Genomic DNA, 24,611 nt, shown 5'->3' with positions numbered 1-24,611 from the left:
TGAGTTAAAAGCTGCAAAGGCCATTGACCTCATCACCTCAGGTTCTATAAACAACTGAGAAAGGTTGAGCCAAGACTGGCAACCAATTCAACTGGAAGTTATTAAGAATTTTGGGAACAAATGAAACTATGTAAGTCTTAAATAAGTCAGTTATTGTCAAGTGGGAAATGAACACTACAAATAAAAATAGCTGAGCTGAAAACTTGGATTTGAAGATTAGTTGAATGCAATGAATGGCAAGTTCACACTTTAAAGGTAGAGATCTGTGTGCTCACTCTGAGTTAAATGTAACCTGAGTCTTTATGTTCAGAATTCATCAATATCTTCAACATAGCTATTGTTGTTGACTATGCACTCCGGTCCTTAAAGGATGACAATCATAGATATACCACAATGACTTACTTAGTCCTAAATATAATACATAAGGCCCCATTTCATCAATCATCTCACACTATCTTAATGTTCCAATCAGCATAAATGTACAATAACTCTACTCAGTGCTCTATTTTCTGTGATATTTAAGAATCAAATTGACAACTTTATATAAAGAGGTAAGGAAGGTGGTCCGGGGAGTGGTGCAGTGGATAAAGCACTGGACTCTCAGGCATGAGGTCTTGAGTTCATTCCCTGGCAGCACATGTACCAGAGTGATGTCTTGTTCTTTCTCTCTCACTTCCTATCTTTCTCATTAATAAATAAATAAAATATTTAAGAAAAAAAGAGGTAAGGAAGGAGCTTCTAAGAGATGAAGTTGACAAAAATACTACCTCCTTTCTACACTCCAAACCAGTTAGGTTATGCAATAAAGTCTTTAAATCACATAATATGATTGCTGGGAAAGTCTACTTAGGAGCCCTTGAGATCAGAATGCCACTGCAATATTACATATAATGTGCAAAGGGATTAAAGGAACAGATTGCTTGGGTTACTACTTACACAACCTCCAGCAAGAATTTCTGCAAAAAGTGGAATGGAGCCGTCTCTCTTGGTAAATTTGTCCCGGACAAAATCATTAACCTAATTAGAAAAACATCAGTTAGTAAGAATGCCCCATGATTTCCTCTATAGGAATGCTACTGGTTTTCTAACTCAGCAAAATAGCTGTTTCATGATAAAACAAAACAATCATCAGCTCAAATTTTTACAACTGTTTTGTTAGTGTACCAATCTCAACAACATCCATTTTAATGACAATCGAAACAAATAACATAAATTTAATTCACAAAGGAAAAAAAAAACTTACAGTCAGTTTAATGGCCTTTTCTGGAGCAACCCCAATAAGCTGTGGTATCAGACCTACATAAGCAAATGGGCAGGACTGTTAGCAACATGGTCAGACTGTGCATGAATATAAGAAAAGGTTTATCCCATGGTGTTTACCCATCAAATATTTTAGGGTTTTCATTAAAATGGGGAAAATGGATTATTCTAAAAACTCTGTATGTGTATGTAATGATTATTGAAGTCAAATATTTTATGCTTTCTTGAGGTTGTACATTCTTTAAAGATTTTTTAAAAAAAATATTTAATCTGCTGGGGTCAGGTGGTAGTGCAGCAGGCTAAGCGCACATGGTGCAAAGCACAGGGACTAGGGTAAAGATCCCGGATTGAGCCCCCAGTTCCCCACCTGTAGGGGGGTCGCTTCACAGGTGATGAAGCAGGTCTGCAGGTGTCTGTCTTTCTCTCCCCCCTCTGTCTTCCCCTCCTCTCTCCATTTCTCTCTGTCCTATCCAGCCACAACAACAACAATAATAATAACAAAAAGGGCAACAAAAGGGACAAAAATAGCCTCCAGGAGCAGTGGATTCATATTGCAAGCACCAAGCCCCAGCAATAACCCTGGCAACAACAACAACAAAAAATTACTCTGATAGGACAGAGGGCGATTGAGGGTGAGGGGAAGCGGGCAGTGGCACACCCAGTTAAGTGTACAAAGTACTAAGTGCAAGGACCCACTCAAGGATACGGGTTCGAGTCCCTGGCTCACCACCTACAGGGGGTCTGCTTCACAAATGGTGAAGCAGGTCTGCAGGTGTCTATCTTCCTCCCTCCCTTTTTATCTACCTCTGCTCTTTCAATTTCTCTGTCTTGGCCAATAAGAAAAAATGGTTACCAGGAGCAGTGAATTCATAGTGCTGGCACTGAGCCCTGCTGACAAACCTGGAGGTAAAAAAGAAAGAGAGAAAGAAAGAAAGAAAGAAAGAGAAAAAAAGAAAGAAAGAAAGAAAGGAACAAAGAAAGGAGGGAGGAGGGAAGAAAGAGAGAGAGAAGAAAGAAAGAAAGAAAGAGAAAGCAAGCAGGAAGGAAAGAAGAAAGAGAGAGAGAGAGGGAGAAAGAGAGAGGAAATTGAAAGGGAAGTGGGGTAGAGAATGAGAGAGACAGAAAAACACCTGCACCCTTGCTTCACTGTTTATGAAGTTTTCTCCCTGCAAGTGGGGGCCAGGGGCTTGAACCTGGACCCCTGCACATGGTAACATATGCACTTAACCAAGTGCACCACTACCCAGCCCCAGGTTATAAATTCATATCCAGGGGTTGGGTGGTGGAGCACCTGGTTGAGTGCAGATGTTACAATGCACAATGACCCAGGTTCAAGCCCCTGGTCCTCACTTGGCAGGGGAAAGCTTTGTGAGTGGTGAAGCAGAACTGCAAGTGTCTCTCTGTCTCTCTCTCTTTTTTAAGTATTTATTTATTTATTCCCTTTTCTTGCCCTTGTTTTATTGTTGTTGTTATTGATTTCATTGTTGTTGGACAGGACAGAGAGAAATGGAGAAAGGAGGGGAAGACAGAGAGGGGAAGAGAAAGATAGACACCTGCAGACCTGCTTCAATGCCTGCAAAGCAACTCCCCTTGCAAGTGGGGAACTGGTGGCTCAAACCGGAATCCTTCCGCTGGTCCTTGCACTTTGTGCCATGTGCGCTACCGCCCAACTCCCTCTCTCCCTCTTTTTTTCTCCCCCTTCCCTCTTGCTTTCTGACTGTCTCTATTCAATGAATAAATAAAGAGAATACAAATTTTTTAAATAAAATAAAAATAAATTCATATCCATGTTTCCCTTAATGCCTAATTATCTAACATCTCCCAAAAAGTACAGGAGGAAGGAATGGAAGCAATGAATGGTCTCTACTTCTTGAATACTGCAAATCGCAAAGCAACCAAATCGTTTGCCTTTACAACCAACATCAAAATGTGCACAGACACTTTAGAAGTCAATGTCATATCCTTGAAAACTGCCGCAAAGTGTACTGGTAAGTAGATCCAAATATTGCCACATGTATTATGTCTAGGTAAGAGCACTGACTTGGTTTGGTTATTACAGGAAACCAGTTCCCATAAATGTTTTTTTTTTTAAGAGAAGCCTAGAATTCAGTACTGATATATTTACAAAATAAATCAAAAACTGAAAGAAAAATAGTTCTAAGTAGAATTTTATAGATACCTTCTACAAGCAAAAAACATGCCTATCGTGTTCTTAAGTATTAATATATGTCAAAATTAGGACATTGCAAAAGCATCCCTTGAAACAAAGGAAAGCATTATTCCTAGAAAGTTAAATTTCCCAGGCTGACTGCAAACTGGAGAAGAAAAACCCTACATAAACAATTCAACATCTGTAGATAGTCATAGAGTTCAGTTTTTGAAAGCACACAGATTATCCAAATTGTTAGCATGCTCTTCTGCATACACTTAGTAAGTTGCTAACAATAAAGATTTTATATCCTTTAAATCACTCAGCCAAGAGGAGTTATGTATGTGTTTGCATGCTCACTGCTGATCTTAAGCCTACTTGGAGGATATTGCTGAGTGATTTTCTGTGAGCTGAGAACCAGCAAGTAATCACGCATACAGGCTACTGTCAGTCAAAGTGAATTATCAACGACAAATACAAATCCACACACACTTTTAATGGGTAGCAGACTGATTTAAAAGAATAATTCAGCAGATGGCAGTCTTAACTTTCTAACCTTCATGATTATCAGGTCCTATTACTTTTAATCTAACTCCCATACAACTATGTCAGCATGTATATTTGTTTTACAACTTGTCTCCATAAGGCTCATGGAATTTTAAGAAAGGACTGATTTATGTCATTTTATTTTGGGTGCCTGCAAAGGTTTAGGCTAATCTGTCAACAATTTTGTCAGTCATCTGACAGTATAATGGACCAGTTCTAAGCAATATATGACAATCTCAATAATCTTAGCATTCACAAACAAGACACCTACAATCTTCTTCCTAATACAAGAGATTCTCTTTTAGAGAACTGATTTTATCAGGCCACATCCTGAACAGAATTAACAATTCCTCTACCTCCTCTACTAACTCGCTGTATTAAATCCAATTAATTGGCTCAGCATAACTTCCAAATGAAATCTGTAAGCATCCCTTCATTGAGAAGGCTAGGCTGTGCAGTATCTACCTAGGGTCCTACCAATAGACAATGTTCCTTTAAAAGTACACCAAAGCAGTGTGAAAGGTGACTGTTTACAAAGACTGGAGATATGGGGGGGGGGGGGAGACAGCTTAGGATTGTCAGATAACCTACCAAATAAAAATCTAAATGTTCAGTGTTTAATACAAGTTAAAACAAGCATGCACATGCAGATCTGCATTCTGAGTGATCCACACCTCTTCCTGTGCTGTGGTCACTGATCACACTGCTGTGATCTAGAGCAGGCTAGAGTTTTAAAGAGCTAAGCTCAATTAATCGCATTCGTTTTCAGGAACAGGATATTTGGGTCATATCATATCTCATTTCAGAGTGACTGGCTTCTTTTTACTATATGTGAAAAATGGAAAAAAAAATAGCAAACACCCTCACGACCATTTTCTTCAGATACACAATTTTTACTTGAATATCTGCAAACTGCGAAGAGGTACTTTCCTTCTCCTATAAGCTTTTATTCAGGCTCAGTCTTCCTCTCCTAGGAAAAAAGTTGGAAGCCAAACACTTCAAGAGAGCTCAGAATGAGATAGGAATTAATGAGACTGTGTGTGCAAACAAACAAGTACAGTAAATTACATAAATGCCCTGGACTTGTGTAAAGAGTGTTTTCAAAGAATTCCAAGTGGCGCCCAAAGGGATTAAAAAATTAATCTCCCTCCCAAAAGGAAACCCTAAATTCTAATGTGAAAACATGTACATGAAAGTCATTCCCTCTCCAAAGAGACAAGTTCCTACAAAGCCAACTAGGCTGCAGCCTCTAATGCTGACAGCACTGTGCTCAGCCCAGAGTTGGTGGTAACAGTCCCTACAAAATAAAATCTGTTTCACACACTGCTTCTGAACTAAGAGGAGGAAATATTCAAGAATGAGACTTGGAGCCAAAAGATTTTCTTTTCTTTCTTTTTCTTTTTTTTTTTTCTCTTTTCTTTTTAACTTCAGATGACTCACTTGAAAAACTAATAATAATAGGAGAATAATAGGTCTCTTTGAAGAGGCAGAAAACATTTAATATTTCCTACAGTGGAAAAAGTGAATAGAGGGGCCAGGTGGTGGCATATCTGGTTAACTGCACATGTTATAGTGTGCAAGAGTCTGGGTTCACGCCCGATGACCCACCTCCAAGGGGAAAACTTTACGAATGGTGAAGCAGTCCTGCAGTGCTGTATCTTTCCCTTCCTCCCTCCCCTCCCCTCTCAGTTTCTGTCTCTATCCAATAATAAGTAAATGATATTTAAAAAGTATATTTTAAGCGGGTTCAGTGCAGATGGCGCAAAGCACAAGGACCGGCTTAAGGATCCCGGTTCAAGCCCCCAGCTCCCCACCTGCAGAGGAGTCGCTTCACAAGCGGTGAAGCAGGTTTGCAGGTGTCTATCTTTCTCTCCCCCTCTCTGTCTTCCCCTCCTCTCTCCATTTCTCTCTGACCTATCCAACAACAACAATAAAAAACAAGGGCAACAAAAGGGAATAAATAAATATTTAAAAAAACACATTTAAATATATAAATATATATATATATATTTAAAAAGAAGAAAAAGTGAATAGAAGGTTAGCTTACATCGAAGTGGCAGCCTGACTTCATTTCACAAGGGGGTGCATTCCTCCTCTCTAGATCTTGAAGGAAAGAAACTAAGTGTTCCTTAGCTGTCACTCTTACATCCCACCTGTAGCCATGTGCCTTAATCTGTAAGACCACAGTGCCACAGACCCATGCTGGGACAAATACAGCATTTGGAGTTCAAGAAATAAAAATAGTTGGAAGAAGAAATGAAGAATCTGTAGACTATCTACCAGCAAAAAAAAAAAAAGTTAAAAGGGAAATGGGCAGTATGAGAAAATAAAAAGGGAGAAGCTACTCTAGTCTGGCCAGACAAATTATAATATTATATTGATGGGGCTGGGTAGTGGCGCACCTGGTTGAACACATGCTACAATGCACAAGGACCTGGGTTCGAGCCCCCAGTCCCCATCTGCAGAAAGAAACCTTTGCAAGTGGTGAAGCAGTGGCTGCAGGTGCCTCTCTGTCTCTCTCCCTCTCTCTTCCTCTATTCCTCTTGGTTTCTGGATGCTTCTATTCAGTAAAAATATAAAGATAATAAAAAAATAAATATTACATTGACTTTCACAATAAGTAAGGTAAGGCACCCACACAAACCCAGCAGGCAACTGGAAGACTGAATCCCAGGAAACAAAACAGGCTCGTGTTCCATTTGTGGTTTTATTAGAACAAGCTGCCCACTCTGTAACATCGATGCCTTGCAATAAGATTTATGACATCAATGTCTTCAAAGACAATTAGAATGAAAAAGGAAGAAAAAAAATTTTAAGTAAAAAAAAAAAAAAGTAAGTAAGCTAAAATCTGCTGCTGGAGAGATAAAAGTCACTAACGTTAGCCACTGAGATTTGCTTACTCACCTCGGTACAGTCCAAAGAAGCCCTCATAGCGTAAGACTTTCTTGAAACAGTCAAAGCTGTTCTTGTACATCAGCTCCCCCACCACAGAGCCAGTGCCACGCTGGTTTTGCATGCGGGTCTTCACCAGGTCTATAGGATACACTGCAGTAGCTCCCACAGCTAAAAGAGAAGAATTTTTAGGTTTCAAAGAGGGGACAAGTAAGAAATACCTAAGGAGAACACATCTCCTCTCCAAGGAGCATAAAAGATAATACGGGTATTCTCAAAAAATATATTTTATATTGTTATTTGCCCTTCTCTCACACCCTGGAGAAAGATAACAGACTAGCAACTATTGAGACCCATAAAAACAGCGGCTACAGAGAACAACAGCAGTGGATACTTAAGTCAAGTCTTCACCTACATTAGGTAATCAACGCTCAACTCTCTCTAATGACACTTAACTGCTCTATGTAAGGGTTTTCCTTCTAGCTCTCATTAACTGCCTAAATATTGTACTGGTTTTCCCAGAAAGAGACTATACATGTATACACAGGTGACTATACTTCTCACATTCAATTTATCCACGCATTTCAGTAAATTAATCTTGAATTTTACTTTTAAAGATTTACTTACTTGCCTCATGAAAGAGACCAGAGCACTGCTCTAGCATATGTGATGCTGGAGACTGAGTTTAATCAGCTCCCTGGCTGCATTCATCTCAGTGGCTAACTATCAATGTAGAAGCAAATATCAACATGTGTTAAAAGAAGAAAGTCGGGAGTCGGGCTGTAGCACAGCGGGTTAAGCGCAGGTGGCGCAAAGCACAAGGACCGGCATAAGGATCCCGGTTCGAACCCCGGCTCCCCACCTGCAGGGGAGTTGCTTCACAGGCGGTGAAGCAGGTCTGCAGGTGTCTATCTTTCTCTCCTCCTCTCTGTCTTCCCCTCCTCTCTCCATTTCTCTCTGTCCTATCCAACAATGACAACAACAATAATAACTACAACAATAAAACAACAAGGGCAACAAAAGGGAATAAATAAATAAAATAAATATTTAAAAAAAATTTTTTTAAATAAAAAAAAAAGAAAGTCCAGGGGTTGTATTGTTATGTGGAAAACTGGGGAATGTTATGCATATACAAACTATTGTATTTTACTGTCAACTGCAAACCAATAATCCCCCAACAAAAGAAATTTGAAAAAGAAGAGAAAAAGGTCCAGGCTTTATAATTTCTTAGCAACTGAAAGACTTCTAATTTGAATGAGTTTATTATATGTTTCACCTGTTGAAAACCAAAGTACACCTGGAAAATTCTAAAGCCCAGAAGAAAAAAATAATCATATCCTCAGTTTGGACTTGTTTTGAAAAAAATAAATAATCACCTTTATACGGTTTTCTCCACAAACTAACTGTAGATTCTACAAACTTTCTATATGGAGTATAGAAGGAAAAAAAAAAATCCCTCAAATTCTGGACAGCTACAAACTATAAATCTAGATATTCTTAAATCAGTGAAGGGAGAGAAGAAAAAAAAAAAAAACAAGGAGGAAAGCAAAAGTGAATCCTTTTCCGAGTTTGCTTTATTTTGTCAGATTCTGTGATTTATAAGCTAAATCTTGATTTCCTACCTGCCCTTTTCCCAAAGTCCATAAACATAGTCTTATTCTCCATTTTTTCCTACTGGCTTTAAACAGTATAATTATGGTGAGTGCAGTGCTGAATCCAAGACTTTCACATTATTACAGAGGTTTTGTACTGAAGACAGACTGGAGCCAGAGGGGCCGTCGCAACACTAAGGCAAGTCCTCTGATCACAGGTAAAATAAAGAGCATTTCAGAAAGCCCCACAGTCATGACCTGAGGGAACAATGAACTGCACCTTTCCTGATCTGTCCCACACTACTGAGATAAAGTTACATTAACACAAGCTTGAAACAGCACATAGACATGTCACTCACCTCCAGCCACGGAGCCCAGAGTGAATCTGTAAGCCGACTCGGCAATCTGGAGCCAGACGGGCCTGCCTAGCCCATGAGATTGCTGTGGGGAAGAAGAAAATGTTTTTAAAAAGAAAAAAAATGGAAAAATATAGAGCAAATGAAAAAAGCAGTAATGGATTATTTTAAGATATTAGAAGAGATAGCTCTTCAATTAGCTTTAAGAACCATAACCAGACAGACAGTTGAGTCCCTCTCTCCCCTTTTTTTCCTAACAAGTCTAAAAAAAAGCTTTTTTCATCTGCTATTCTTGGAGAATACACTATTCTAAAGAACTGAATGGGATAAATAAAATTTTCAAGTATTAAAAAAAATTCCCCTTCTCTATCTTAACCAACTAAAAATTTTTTAATCTTTCTGAAATATATAAAATGATTTTGATTCAAGGTCAATGTCCTACCTACATTTATAACTCTACATAAAATCTGTGATAACAAAGCAAATGAAAACACACAATTGTGATCAGAATCAGTCTTTCCTTCTTTCTTTCTTTCTTTCTTTCTTTCTTTCTTTCTTTCTTTCTTTCTTTCTTTCGCCAGTACGGTTATCATGAGGCTAAGTGCCTGCAAGCCAAATCCACCACTACTGGTAGTCACTTCCTTTCCTTTATTTCTTTTTTTTTTATTGTCTTTTTCTTTGCTTTGTCCTTTTTGACAGAGACAGAAATTGAGAGGGGAAGAAGAGAGAGAGGGAGAGAGAAATATTTGCAGCACTGACTCACCTCTCATGAAGCTTCCTTTTTGCAGGTGAGGAGCGGAGGGGAGGGGGCGATTTGAACCTGAGTCCTGGCTAACATATGCACTCTATGGAGCCCCCTGAATATTATTTCAGTGGTATCTCACAACATAAAGAATCTAAAGTAATTTGTGTTCTTCTGCTTTATATTTTCATAATGAAAATGTCTAGGGGACCGGGCGTTAGCATAACGAATTAAGCGTACATGGCACAAAGCGCAAGATCCAGTGTAAGGATCCCAGTTCCAGCCTTTCACTCCCCACCTACAGGGGGGTCGCTTCACAAGTGGTGAAGCAGGTCTGCAGGTGTCTCTTTCTCTCCTCTTCTCTGTCTTCCCGTCCTCTCTCCATTTCTCTCTGTCCTATCCAACAACAACGACAGCAATAACAACAATAATAATAACAACAATGGTCAACAAAAAGGGCAACAAAGCCTCCAGGAGCAGTGGATTTGCAGTGCAGGCACCCAGCCCCAGCAATAACCCTGGAGGCAAAAAAGAAAAAGTCTAAAATGAGAATACAAAAATATTTGCTTTATCATAAAATCTAAAAGAAGAGGGAAATAAAAGCAGTCAGGGAGGTACTTCAACAAATTAGAAATTCTTTTAAGCCTGCATGAGGCCCTTGGTTTGATCCCCAGCAGTGCATATGATGAAGCAGTGCTCTGGTATCTCTCTCTCTCTCCCCTTTCCCATCATAAAAATAAATCTTTAAGAAATAAAAAAAGGAAAATATACTAGTCTACTCTGATTTGTTTTCATCTGTACAATCTCTCCGAAGTTCAAATAACCAAGCTAAAATATAGTAAAAATACCAGATATTTACAAACAATTTGGGAAACAATCTATCAAAAGGTTTGGTCAGCTTTCTTGTTTTACAGATTTTACACAATATACATCATTTCTGTTTTAACGACAGCATCTTATACCTACAGATTTAATAATTAATTGTGATCTTTTAATTGATATCTTCTAACAGCTCAGTTTATTTCTCATAATGTTGTGGTCCAATAAGTTCTAATAATAAGAAGTTACTCTAGTAAAAAGTAATGTTTAAATAAAAGTCTAGGTGAAACTCTTGAGAAAATATCATTACTCCAAATAGCATCATTCATTTTAAAGCTTTACTCTACTATTTAAATCACACAAAGTGAAAGAGTTATATATAAGTGAGAAAAGTAAGAGTACCACTCAGGCATGTGAGGTAATGGGGAACAAACTGGTCGCCTCAGGCAGGCAATTCACCAACTGAGCCATTTCCCCAGCCAATATCATAACATATGTGACAAATCTGAACCAGCCTAATCTACTGACTTTCTTCCAGTTCCATCAAGTGAAAGCAGGTCCACTACATCCCAAACTGAATTTAATACAAAGAAGGACCAGGCACATAATGCAACACTAGTGCCCAGAACTTGATCTGGACAGTCCCAGAAAGTCTCCTTTCCACTGCTAGTCAGATTTGAGTGGTTCTCTGCTCAAAAAAACAAAACAAAACTACATGGAAGGAATCATCATAAAAAGGTAGAAAACTGTACATAGCAGGATACAGTCATGCCCCCTTACAGAAAAACAAAACAAAACAAAACAAACAAAAAAAAAACCACTTAATCCTGGGGTCGGGTGGCGGCGCACCTGGTTGAGCACACGTGTTACAATGTGCAAGGACCCAGGTTCGATCCCATCGTCCCCACCTGCAGGGGGAAAGCTTTACAAGTGGTGAAGCAGGGCTGCAGGTGTCTCTGTCTCTCTCCCTCTCTATCACTCCCATTCCCTCTCGATTTCTACCTGTCTCTATCCAATAAATAAATAAAGATAATTTTTTTTAAATTAAAAAAACACTTAATCCTGTAAAGTTACCCTAAGTAACTATATAGTTGTGTTTGATTTCATTTATGTGCTATAATAAAAGTCAGTCTTTAATAATTTGAGGTTGATGTTTTAATTTGGACTCTTACCAAAAAAAAAAAAAAAGGATAATATGGTTTAACAAAACCTAGAGTATAAACCTAATTTTAATTCCCTCACACAGTAGCAAAAAAAAAAAAAAAGAGAAAAAGTGCCCCTGAACCAAAAAAGTTATCTACATTTTACTCTGCTTATAATAATAAGCACTGACTCTTCAGAGATTTGCTGTTTCTCAAGGGATAAAGCACTTTACCAAGTTTGGAGAACTATAGTTCTCCGGGATCTATGTTTTTCAATATTCTGTAGGTAAATTCCCTGTTGGACTTGGAGATTATACAAGCTCCTGCACTAAATATGAATATACACGGACCCTGGGGACAGAATGATGTGGTAAACAGTTAACTGTATTTATATATTTTCTTCAAATTTGGGAGCTACTCTCTGCCCTAATCCACCTTTCTAGCCCTTTTTTCAAGCTGACTACATCTTTCCAGACAATATTTTTTGCCCCCCACATGTTAACTATTAAACTCAGGCAAATAAAATCATGGGCCCCAAGGAACATACCTAAAATAGACTTGCTAGCTTTTACCACCCTAAAATCCCTACTCTCACCTGCTCTATTCCTATATTCTGATTCCTATTTATTAAACATTTTGTCCTGCCTCATAACTTAATGCCTTTCAGATACCAAGTTGCAGACGCTACTATGATTCCATCCAAACAGGCTGGGGGTATGGATAAACCTGCCAACACCCATGTTCAGCAGAGAAGCAATTACAGAAGCCAGACCTCCTACCTTCTGCACCCCAAAAAGAATTTTGATCCATGCTTTCAGTGGGAGATAAATGATAGGAGGAAAAAGGTAAGAGGGCTCTGAACTCCAGCTCCATCAGGTCCCAGAGAGAGAAAGGAGGGAAAAAAGATGGACATTTGGATGTAGTAATAGGGTTATGTGTGGCTTGGAGGGGAAGAGAGAATGGGACCTTGAAGAAAAGGGGGGCAATAAGGGGACCTTGAAGAAAAGGGGGGCAATAAGGGGTCGGGCAGTACCACAGCAGGTTAAGTGCACATGGCGCAAAGAACAAGGACCAGCATAAGGATCCCGGTTCAAGCCCCTGGCTCCCCACCTGCAGAGGGGGTGGTCGCTTCACAACCCTAGGTCTGCAGGTGTCTATCTTTCTCTCCTCCTCTCTGTCTTCCCCTCCTCTCTCTATTTCTCTCTGTCCTATCCAACAACAATGACATCAATAATGACAATAATAATAACCACAACAACGATAAAACAACAAGGGCAACAAAAGGGAAAAAAATAGCTTCCAGGAGTAGTGGATTCGTGGTGCAGGCACCAAGCCCCAGCAATAACCCTGGAGTCAAAAAAAGAAAAGAAAAATGAAAAAAAGGGCAATTATATGCAAATGTAGACAGATAGCTGTAGAGATGATAGTTAATCCATGTCTGCAAACTTAGGAGAACCGTGGTGGGTTTAAGGATTCAGAACTCTGGTGGTGGGAACAGTATGGAATTATACTCCTGTTGACATGCAGTTTTGCAAATCAATATTAAGTCACCAATAAAATTTCTTAAAAGATGAAAAAAAACCTTTTTTTTTTCAGAAACAGGATGTTCTTAACAAAAAAACTGGTTGAAAATAAACCTCACTACCAAAGATTATTCTTTTCAGTCATATATCCTAGAATAAAAGAACTGTGATCCCAAATAAGAATGAAGCAACCACTAATTCTCTTATTCATATAAGAACACCCCATGGATTTTTCTTTATACTCACTTCCTTTAGAGAATGTGACTAAATCCCACAAAATCCTATGGAAAGTAAAGGATTATACTGTGCTTTAATTCTTAGCTAAAAACATCTGACTATAAATACTTATATGCTTTCTGAAAGAAATGTCACTCACCTCCACCCTTATTAAATAGCATTTATGGAAAAAACATACAGTAGATGGTTAATACAGGTTTTTTTTTTTTTAGCTTTAGCTATCACTATAACTCATGGTTCACTTGTATTCAGGTATGTAAATTAATGTAATTAATGCTATGGATTTCACTTCATGAATATTCATAAGCAGAACGCTATTGAAGCTGTCATCCCTATTAATGACTATGTACAGAATTTTTAGCATTTACACTGAAAGAAAATATTCAGTACTATGAAGATCGCCTACCGGGAGTAAATTGGCCAAAGGAAAAGGCACTCTTTCCCTTAAGGTTATGATTATGACATGAAGGTGATACTTAACAAGATTAATTAAGTGTTTTTCAAAGCAAAACAAGAATTTAGAATCTTAAATGATTTTTCATCGAGCTCCCTAAGCATATGCATATGATAGGAAATGAGTTGCGATTTCATTTGGAGAGAAGTTCTCCCGGCTTTGTTGTTGAATGTATCTCCTCCTATAAAGGGGAATTTGACATGGTCAGGTAACGAGTCAACAACATGCCCAAGCCAAGCTGCCTCACACAGCATAAATCGCCAAACCAATAAAGAGAACTGCCCCTTCCAAATGCCTCACTATTAATGGCGGGAGGTAAAGAAAGGAAAACCTAAAACCTTTCATTATGAACATAAGAAGAGGGGGGGAAGAAGCTAGGTTTTCTATCAGCTAAAATATAATCAACAATGGTAATGGTCACAAAATAGCAACTGCCATTTTAATGCATGTTTAATAGGTTCCAAGGTTATTGAGTGTATTAGTTCATGTATTTCTCACAAAATAACATCATCTTGGATGGAAGTTGAGGGAATCATATCTAGTGAGATAGTCAAAATGAGAAGGACAAATAGCGGATGAGCTCACAGGTAGAACATAAGAAATAGGAACAAAAGGGAAAACACAAAGTGAAACTTGGACTGCGTGCAGTATACTGCACCAAAACAAAGGACTCTGGGGGAGGGAGGGGGCGACGGGAAGACAGGGATAAGGTGGAGAGTGTTGGGGTGCGGTGCTTGGTGGTGGCAATGGACCTATGTTGGGGGTGATGGTGTTTTGTGTTTTGCAGACACCTAGCATAGGGAGTTGAGAAATTGTATCCATGTGCCAACAGCAGTACTGTAAACTATTCAGCCCCCAATAAAATGATAAATAAAAGAAAATTTAAAGGGGGAAATAGAGGGGCTGGGTGGTGGCACACCTGGTTGAGCGCACATATTACAATGCACCAGGATGCAGGTTCAAGACCCTGATGCCCACCTGCAGTGGGAAAGCTTTTCGAGTGGTGAAGCAGTGCTGCAGGTGTCTCTCTGTCTCTCTTCTCTATCTCCCCTTCTTGATTTCTGACTGTTTCTATCCAACAAATAAAAAAAGATAATCAAAAAAAATTAATAAGGAAGAAACAGACAGGGTGAATGCTATATAATTAGTGTTCAAGTTTTTAACATCTATTCTCTAATAACTTCTAAATTCACATATTTTTCTATCATGCACATGTATTTCCATAACAACTTGAATAGGTTAAAATAACAAAAAATGTCATTCCATTTTTAAAATATTTTTATTTATTTATTTTCCCTTTTGTTGCCCTTTTTATTGTTGTAGTTATTATTGTTGTTGTTGATGTCGTCGTTGTTATATAGGACAGAGAAATGGAAAGTGTAGGGGAAGACAGAGAGGCGGAAAGAAAGATACCTGCAGACCTGCTTCACCGCCTGTGAAGCAACGCCCCTGCAGGTGGGGAGCCCGGGGCTGGAATCCAGATTCTAATGCTGGTCCTTGCGCTTCGCGCCACGTGCAAATATCATTCTATTTTATATTTAAGTTTAAAGTAGATTCTGGTAAAAGAGCATTGTATAAAAATTTACATATTTACAGTTTTATAATTCTGGAAAATCATAACAATATCAAAGATGCCCTCTGCAAATGATATAGAAACAGTTATGGTAATCACTATTGTAATTCTGTGGTCCAAAGAATTTAAAAAACATAGCTGCTAAAGCTGTAGCCTGTATGACTGCTTTAGAATGCTTCATGAATCTAAAATAAGTTAACTAAAAATAATAATAAAAGAGCTCTTTCCAGACTGAAAATGTCATCTATTATATTGCTTGCTATAAGAATTTTGGAATAATTTTATATAAGCCTGCCTGCATCCTTGCCTGAATTTCATTAAAAAGTTTTTTTTAGTAAAACTGAGAAATGTTATACATGTACAAACTACTGCATTTTATTTTTTTGTTTCTATATTTTATTGTTGACTGTAAACTACTAATCCCCCCAATTAAAAAAAAAATACTCAAGTCAAAAAAAAGTTTTTAGTGCTGTCAGGAAAAGAGAGAACATATTTGAATTTTTTAAAGCAAATAAAAATTGCCTGTTTCATACCACTTTTTTTTTTTTGGTCTCCAGGGAGGGTTATCACTGGGGGGGGGGGGGGGGCTCAGTGCCTGCACTATGAATCCACTGCTCCTGGAATCCTTTTTTTTTTTTTTTCCTTTTTTTCTTCTGTTGTTGCTGTTGTTACTGCTGTTGTTGCTGCTGTTATTGTTTGATAGGATAGAGAAATTGAAATTGAGAGAGAAGGGGAAGACAGAGAAGGAAAGAAAAACAGACACCCGCAGACGGGCTTCACCGCTTGTGAAGCGACCCCCTTGTAGGTGGGGAACCAGTGGCTTGAAACAAGATCCTTCCGCAGTTCCTGGCGCTTCGCACTATATGTGCTTAACCCGGTGCGCTGCCGCCCCACGCCTGTTTCAACTTTTACAGCATTCAGGAGCATGACGAGTTTTTGGAAATACTGAAGGACTCTAGTTTACTGAAGAGAAAACTGGGCCCACAGAAATGCGTACCAGATCTCAAGAATAGTAAAGTTGAATTTCCCAATGTATATATCACAGTATATTGATTTGAATCCCTCTTGATAAATCTGTATGAAACTCTAAAATTTCTATTTCTATTAAGCACCTGGCATGTTTCACTCCAGACTGTGTCCAGAGACATCAGGCATGGAATGTCAACCCTCCAGTTTCATTACTCTGGTGAGACCTTTCCTAACTCATAGGACTTCTTAATTCCATTTTGGGTGGTGCACTTCCTAACAAAGCCTCAAAATCTAGTTATAGACCAGGGCCCATGAGATAGGGCTTATGTACACATGTATCCATAAGTTAGGGGAAAATATACACCTTAAAGTAAAAGCACACAGTGGTTTGCAGTGAGTCAATAAATGCAACAAGCAAGTAGAAAGACCTAAAAAAAAGACACCATAAAGTACCTAATCAAATAGTTTCTACTTAGACCTAGATACCCTCCTCACCAACAACCTATTTCACTTCCTTGAATCACTCCAAGGCTATCCTTGTCAGACAAAGTAAAGACTACAAAAGCTGAATATGGGCAAGAGACTGGCATAATTTAGAATGACGACTCTTTAGTCACTACCAGGCCACCCCATCACCTGGGGCCCTAGTCAGGGAGTCCTGGGTTGACAGACATGATAGGCCTAGACCTCCAAGAGATCCCTCTCTCCATGGTCACTGGTCACCTCCGTCAGGAGCAACATAAAGGACCCCTCTGTAGGTCCCTACATGACCTTGCCCTCAATGTGGAACAACAATGGTAGAAATTGCCCCAATATCTGAAGAGAGGTGGGGTCAGCATACACTGCCGCTTGAGAAAGACGGGTGCGAAAATTAGTGCAGCTTAGAATGTTTCTAGCCATAGCCACAGAATGCAAGTTCACAGCTACAGAGATGCAGAGGTTACACAGGCTCCCGTGCTGAATATGGTCCCCAGGTGAAATCGATGGGGTTTAAAGTTAATAATATTTATATACTCTTCCCATATTTAGGAGCTACTCTTCCTATTTCCAACTATGACTCCATCTCCCCAAACAATACCTTGAGCCCGCCTGCATGTTAGCTGTCAGGCTCAGGTAAAAAACTGATAAAGTCACGGCCCTTCAGGATATAGCTAAAATAGACTTCCTAGTTTGGGTTTTTTTTTTGTTTGTTTTATTTTTGTTTTTTGTTTTCAAAAAATGGAGACCCCCAAATCTCATCTGCTATATTCTTATCTTTAGGTCCCTGGTTATCAAACAATTGTTTGGCTTGAATTTTTTCTTATCTTTATTTATTTATTGGATAGATACAGCCAGAAAGCAAGAGGAAGAGGAGATAGAGATGGAGAGACAGAGAGAGATCTGCAACACTGCTTTACCACTCACAAAGCTTTCCCCCTGCAAGTGGGGACTGGGGGCTCGAACTTGGGTCTTTGCACATTGTAACATGGTGCACTCAACCAGTTATGCCACCACCTAGCCCCTTCAGTTTTATTTCTCTAGAACTCTCAGCAATAATACTATCCAATCTATCTAGCATATGAGAAGAAAAACATACAACACAATCTTTGAGGTTCTTTCTTTGGGGACAATACATTACCTACTATTTCTACCTGTTCTCTGGAGATTCCAGATCGTGTGCTATCCTTCTGGCCAGGTATAAGATAGGAAAGGAACTCCACCACCAATCTGGATGCCAATCAGACTACCAGTGAAAGAAGGAAGTGGTGCTTTTCATCACAGCCCATTTCTTAAGTCTCTGGCTGAATCTCTCAGGCTATCAACACCAGCACAAAAATATCTATTTTACCACTAATGCTGTTCATTTTAAAGAATCTACCTTAAGGGCTGAGGAGATAACAGTGATTATGCAAGATTTTTGTGCCTGAGGCTCTAAGGTCCCAGGATCAGTCCCTAGCACCACCACAAAGCTGAGCTCTGGTCTCTCTCTTTCTCTCTCATTAAAACAAACAAACAAACAATCTAAAAGAGAATCTGCACAAATAACATAAATGCATCACTTTCACAAGGATTTAAGAAATATGAGAGAGACTGTAGACTTAGGAGACAAAAGACAACAAAAAGAACTTTGAGGTACAGTTGCTAGGAAAACTACTAGAGACAAGAGAGAAATGTGAAGCAGAAAGTTAAGAGCACCAGAAAATCTGGACAAAAATAAAAAGAAAGAGAGTTGGAAATTTTAAGTCACTGCACTCTTGAGGCTGGGAAATGGCACACCTGGTTGAACACACATGTTACAGTGCACAGGGACAAAGGTTCAAGCCCCCAGTCCCCATCTGCAGGGGGGAGCTTCAGTAGAAGTGAAGCAGTGCTACAGGTGTCTCTCAACTTCTCTATCTCTACCTCTCCTCTCCATTTCTCTCCATCCAAAAGTAAATTTAAAAATATATATACACCTGAATAAGAATAAGTCATTGCAATCTTTTCAGTAAGTCAAATGAAACATTGCTCAATTAAAATACTAAGGATACCCCCAGGGAACATGTAACACTGTAAAATACTTCCCTCTGAAATAAAATTCTTCAAACATCAAAACATCTTTATTCCCCCTAAAGTGAAAAGACTGCTAATTCTAGGAGAGAGGAAGTCAAGTCCACTGATATAAATTGGTATACTCTTATCTTCCTTATCTTAATAAGCTAACAGAAAAATAACACAAGGTTAATTTTACTTACTCCAAAAAGGCTCCATGAGGGTGGATAATGGTAGTTTTATAAAAAGCTTTATAAAAAGCATTACTTAGCTTTATAAAAGCTAAGTAATGCTTTTTTCTGGAAAGCAGTTTAATTTTTTTCATAAAATTCACATGCTCTAGGCAATCATGTACATACTGTTTCAGCATTTTTAAGAGTTATTCTATTTATTAGATTCTTCCTACCTGTCTCTGAAGTTCTGCCAGGTTGTAAGGCAAGGCCCCTTCAGCCAACGGAGCTATTCTCTCAATATCTGCCAAAGTCAAGCGCCTTCAGGCAAAAAATAAAGGAAAGAAGGAATTGTTAGGGGCAACAAATTCCTCAAACAAAGATAATCATTCTTTAGAAGAAAAAAAGGGGGAGGAAGTATTGTTTAAAAGTATTTCCTATTCACACAGATCATTCTAGTAAGAAAAAACAATTTAAGACTCTACTTGCCACAACAACAACACAAAAATGAAAGGTTTCAGAGAAAAAGGGGCTGGGTGGTAGCGCACCTGGTTAAGCACACGTATTATTACAATGTGCAAGGATCCGGGTTCGAGTCCCCGGTCCCCACCTGCAGGGGGGAAGCTTTGCAAATAGTGAAGCAGTGCTGCAGATGTCTCTCTGTCTCTCTCCCTCTCTATCATGCCCTTCCCTCTTGATTTCTGGCTGTCTCTATCCAATAAATAAAGATTAAAAAAATTTTTAAGATTTCAGAGAAATAATTAAGCACATGAATTTAGTAAGACTCCGGTGACAGATATTAAAAGGGAAAAAACCATTCCTGCCAGAAGCAAAGTATAGATGTGAACAGTTCATACATGCTAAATATATCTCCTTAATGTGTAGGTACAAAGTATCTTAAATCAAGTAACATACAAATCTGTTAAATACTGCTTTCAAATTTCATGCCAATCACCAAAGACTGGCTAGTACAAATAGTAGCAACATCTGCTTATCAATTCACCGGGAAGCATGAAGGCAATAATCTCTCATGATGTTATGATGTCAGATTCTATCAGTTTGCAGTTAGAAGGTCAAAAATCCTTATCTGATAGATCATCATCCACTTAAAGAACTTCTAGCTGCAACTAAAAAAACTCTGATCATTTTTTAGAACACAATTCCTTTTTGCCCTAGGCTCATCTGATCTACCACAGATAGTGACTTTTCTTTGGATTCTGAATAAGACTTTGTAAATTAAATATCTATCTATGTGTTTGGGGGGAGTGGTTATTTATAAGATAGAAGCAGTAAACATCTGGGCTTATCTGTGATGGTAACTACGATGACAATATTATAGAAACAACTCAAGGAAATAAAACTCTTCAGTTCCAGATGGTATGTACTAATTATAAAATGACCATTTACAATGCATGGAAGATTATAAAGATTCCTGAACATGTACCTCAGTATATTTTATTCCTTTATTGCCACAAGTCTTCTGAAATCCACACTACGTTCAGAGAATCCGTATTAAACTCATTTTATCCCTCTTTCACTCCTTCTGACTTTACTTCCCTTTTCTCATTTTTTACTGTTCTTCATGTCCTTCTCACAGCCCTCACTTTTGCCTTTCCTTTTACCTTCCCACCCCTTCCTTTTTTTTTTAACCTATCTTGCTCCAATTCTTCCTTCTTTTTCTTTCCCTTCCCTCTTCCTTTGTGCTTCTTCCCCTCCACCCATTGTCTTCCTTTGTCTCTTCCTCCTTCCCTACTTCTCATAAACACCTATTTCTCCTCAGCATTTACATAGTGACTATGCTATTGTTAAAATAAACAGAAAGCACATCATTGTTTCACATGCTAAAAAATTATATAGACATATAGATGCAAATGATTGGACTATTACCCTGTAGCATTATATAAGTCTGCAAGCTGGTATAAGATATCAATTTCTAGTGGGGTGACTTGTCCATAGCGAATAGCATTCTGAGCAAATTCCTCTGCAAGAAAAAGCAAACATTTAAAAATCATGAAAGCTTCTTATTCTATCTTAGACCTATCTTTGAGCTGAAAGTTAAAGGTATTTTAGTATTATTTTAAAAAATCTAAAATTAAATCTAAATACGTAAAGAATAACTATATATTCCTGAAGACAGGAAACAGATAAAATGTTAAGATGACAAAAGAACAAATACATAAAGATAAATTAACTTCAAAGTTAAAGCAATCTCTTCAGCATGCTCTCTTATCCTGTTTATTCACTTTGATCCCCAAAGCTACAAGATAAAAGAATTGGCCATTCTCCAGTCATCTAAAACATTCTACAACTCAGCAAAAGGAGGAGCAGGCTTGCCCATCTTTCTGTGGCAACTCCTGCCTACTACAAACAAGCTATTGCCACAGTGCCACTGACCTGTTTGACAGACTGGGGAAAGGTTCTTTTCAAAACTGTCAAAGCTACTTTCCCATCCCTAACCTCAGCATTCCATTATATCCATGTAGACTGGAGAAGTCCACTTTGGCTCAAGCAAAGCACAGATGTAGACATGGTGACAAATCTAAATCTGGCTTTAGAACGGTAAACTTAGTTCAACCTTATGCCCTAAGTGAAGATAAGTAAAACAAATCAGATTCAAATCATTATAGATCTTCCACAACTTACCCTTTGTAACTTCAACATCTTTCCTTGTGCCAGCTAGCGTGCTATATATCTTCCGGACAAGTTCCATGTTGTTCAGTAAGGAGTTAAATGCATTGAAGTATGAGAAGCTAACCTGGTGGGATATACTTCCTCCAGCTGCCTAGGAAATGACAAAGCAAGAGGATAAGACAAACAAAAACCACATTTCTGGATACTTTTGCCTTTTGCAAAGAAGATTCAAAGGAGTCTTCAGTACGAAAATGATAAACAGTGAGACCATGAACACACAAAGTATCTTACTAAACTACTCTGACCATTTCATGCCCTCGGGGAAGTCTATGTAACCTAGGTCTTAAGGAAGAAAGCAACATCTGGAAGTTGGACTTCACGGTTCATTTACCTATAGGTCAGAAACAACAAATGTAATTATCAAAGATCAAAAACAATGGTTATTTAAACAGGATTTTTAAGACCCTCAACTATGGAATTCCTGCTAGTTTGGGATAAACTAAGCATCAATGTACACTATAAGGACAGTATTTAAAACTTGCTTTTTTGAACATACGCACACATAACTTTTCACGCTATCCATTTTCCTGGTCAGTGAGGTAATTCTTATCAGTCAGACATTCAACAAAGTCTTTGCTGGGCTCTGAATCTAAATCATGAAAACTACAACTACCAAAAACTCACACAAATATAAAGAAAATCTAGGGTTTATTCACCATGTATTATATTTTTAATGGAACAACACAAAGGGTGTTCTCTCATGACAGAGGAGAGATGGGGCAATGTGGCCTTCATTACCTCAGTAGGGTGAAAAAAGGAATTTTTCTTTCTACTCACCACTTAGATAAAAACTCAAAAAAAGTATTTTTTTTGAGTGGCGGGGTGGTAGAGTATTTCTCATAGTTTGCAAAAGTCCAATTTGCAAGCCAGAAGTCAGAGGAACTCCTATGATTAAAAACATTTTCTATTAAAAAAAAAAATCAAAGGAATGTTTCTGGAAATACGGGTGAGACAACCTTTATCATAAAGGTCTGTTAAGTGCCATGTAGGATGATGGGCAAAGGAACCCACCCCACAGACCCTCAAATACAGGCAATATTTGCGTTACTTTGAATTTGGATAACAGCGACCCCAAAGCAGGGCTCGAATTATTTAATACATTCCTTTGAGGATTGAAATGGCCTTTGGGAAATGGAGGCTATGCTAGCTCTGTCTAGCCTATTTTTAAAAGATTAAATAGGTTCCCTCACCCTGAGTGGATTCTTCCCTCTGAGATTTTTCTTTTCTTGTTCCCTCCTCCCCCTTCTCTCCCTTTCTCTCCTCCCTCCTTTCAAATTTTTGGCAGAAGTATGAGGTAGGGAAATGGAGGTGGGTGTCATGGAGGTGAAATGTGTAGGAGAAAGTGACATACTCCATGTTCATTTCAGTGAAGAAAAAGAACAGAAGTTGATCTTTCTACCCCAGGTCTAAATCAGGGATAATGATCTTCAGCTGAAACAACAAAGGCACTCATTGGCTTCCCTCCATTTAAAACAAGCAGCAATCACAAACATACACAGAAGTATGACACATAAACAAGAAAACTGGTGAGGAAAGCTTCACCACTCTGTGAGGAAGTGGGTGGCATCAGTTTGCTGTTGGGCTAGATGATTACTTTATAAAGGTTAGCAGTTTGACACAACAACAACAAAATTGTGCCTGGTCCATGCAGACTGAATGCACAGGTGAAAGGGTTAACAACAGAGAGGGATGCCCACATATTTCCTCCATACCTTCTGACACAGCAGTGGTTATTAAAACAGTGTAGAGGCCAGTGGGCAGTCCCTCTAGCAAAGAGCACTCTGCGGGCAACAAAGGAAGGAGTGATCCTGACAGCAAGGCTTTGGGATCCTGATGGAGTGCAAAGAGGCCACCCTGACAGCAGTAGTCTAGGAAGACTGGAAGAAGTGATTGCACACCCTCCTCTACAAACTCCCTTGGTTCTTTTACTTGAACTCTGCACATGGAAATAAATAATTTGAGAATACAGATGAGCAAGATGGGGGCCTCTGCAAAAAGTTATGAGGAAGGAAGATTTTATTATCATCCCAACCTCCCTTATACATGCCTGTTTATCTTGAACCTACAAAGCATAGAGTTAGAAAAGATGGGCCCATCAGCTGGGGCCTTAGTCGGGGAGTCCTGAGATTCCCAAACAGACATGATGGGCCTAGACCTGGAATAAATCCCTCTCTCTATTGTTTCTGGATATTTCTGTCAGGAACAACAAAATAGACCCTTTTGTGGGCCCCCATAGGACCTTGCCCTTAACCTGGATAAAAAATGGTAGAAAATGTTCCATTCTCCGAAGGGAGGATGGAAAACATACTCTATGCCACACCTGAGGAAGATGGGTCGATACTGGGGCAGCATAGAATGTTCCTACTCATGACCACAGAATGTGAGCTCAGATCTACACATCAAAATCAATGGGGTTTGCAGTCAACAATGTTTATACCACTTTCCCATATTAGGGAGCTAATCTCTTCCCTGATCCAGCGTTCTGGTCCTTTTTCCAACCATGACATCATCTCCCCAGACATTAACTTGGATCCACTGGCATATCAGAATTCAGGCTCAGGGGAAAAAAGAAAAAGAAAAAAAAAAATCTAATATAGCCACAGGCCCTTTGGAATATAACGAAAATATGCCTACTAACAAAATGGGAGGACCCCCCACAACAAGACAACAAATAACCCCATCCAAAAATGGGGGGAGGACATGGACAGAATATTCACCACAGAAGAGATCCAAAAGGCCGAGAAACACATGAAAAAATGCTCCAAGTCTCTGATTGTCAGAGAAATGCAAATCAAGACAACAATGAGATATCACTTCACTCCTGTGAAAATGTCATACATCAGAAAAGGTAACAGCAGCAAATGCTGGAGAGGGTGTGGGGTCAAAGGAACCCTCCTACACTGCTGGTGGGAATGTCAATTGGTCCAACCTCTGTGGAGAGCAGTCTGGAGAATTCTCAGAAGGCTAGAAATGGACCAACCCTAT

General features: G+C 38.9%; 1 protein-coding gene across 2 annotated transcripts in view; it reads right to left on the bottom strand.

The window, feature by feature from the left end:
* Positions 1 to 24,611, bottom strand: part of SLC25A12 (solute carrier family 25 member 12) — a 107,479-nt gene that overhangs the window by 19,387 nt on the left and 63,481 nt on the right. For both annotated transcript variants that reach the window (XM_007537799.2, XM_060177712.1), the window contains exons 7-13: positions 21,579 to 21,717; positions 20,823 to 20,916; positions 19,172 to 19,256; positions 8,799 to 8,880; positions 6,860 to 7,018; positions 1,244 to 1,296; positions 937 to 1,017 (exon numbers count right to left, since the gene is read on the bottom strand). In XM_007537799.2, coding sequence (XP_007537861.1) covers positions 937 to 1,017; positions 1,244 to 1,296; positions 6,860 to 7,018; positions 8,799 to 8,880; positions 19,172 to 19,256; positions 20,823 to 20,916; positions 21,579 to 21,717 — 693 coding nt within the window. The remainder of the gene's footprint in view (positions 1 to 936; positions 1,018 to 1,243; positions 1,297 to 6,859; positions 7,019 to 8,798; positions 8,881 to 19,171; positions 19,257 to 20,822; positions 20,917 to 21,578; positions 21,718 to 24,611) is intronic.

Source organism: Erinaceus europaeus, chromosome 18 (assembly GCF_950295315.1).
Source record: "Erinaceus europaeus chromosome 18, mEriEur2.1, whole genome shotgun sequence".
Lineage (NCBI taxonomy): Eukaryota > Metazoa > Chordata > Mammalia > Eulipotyphla > Erinaceidae > Erinaceus > Erinaceus europaeus.
Note: the sequence above shows the minus strand (reverse complement) of the source record. Positions and strands in the feature narration are given on the sequence as shown.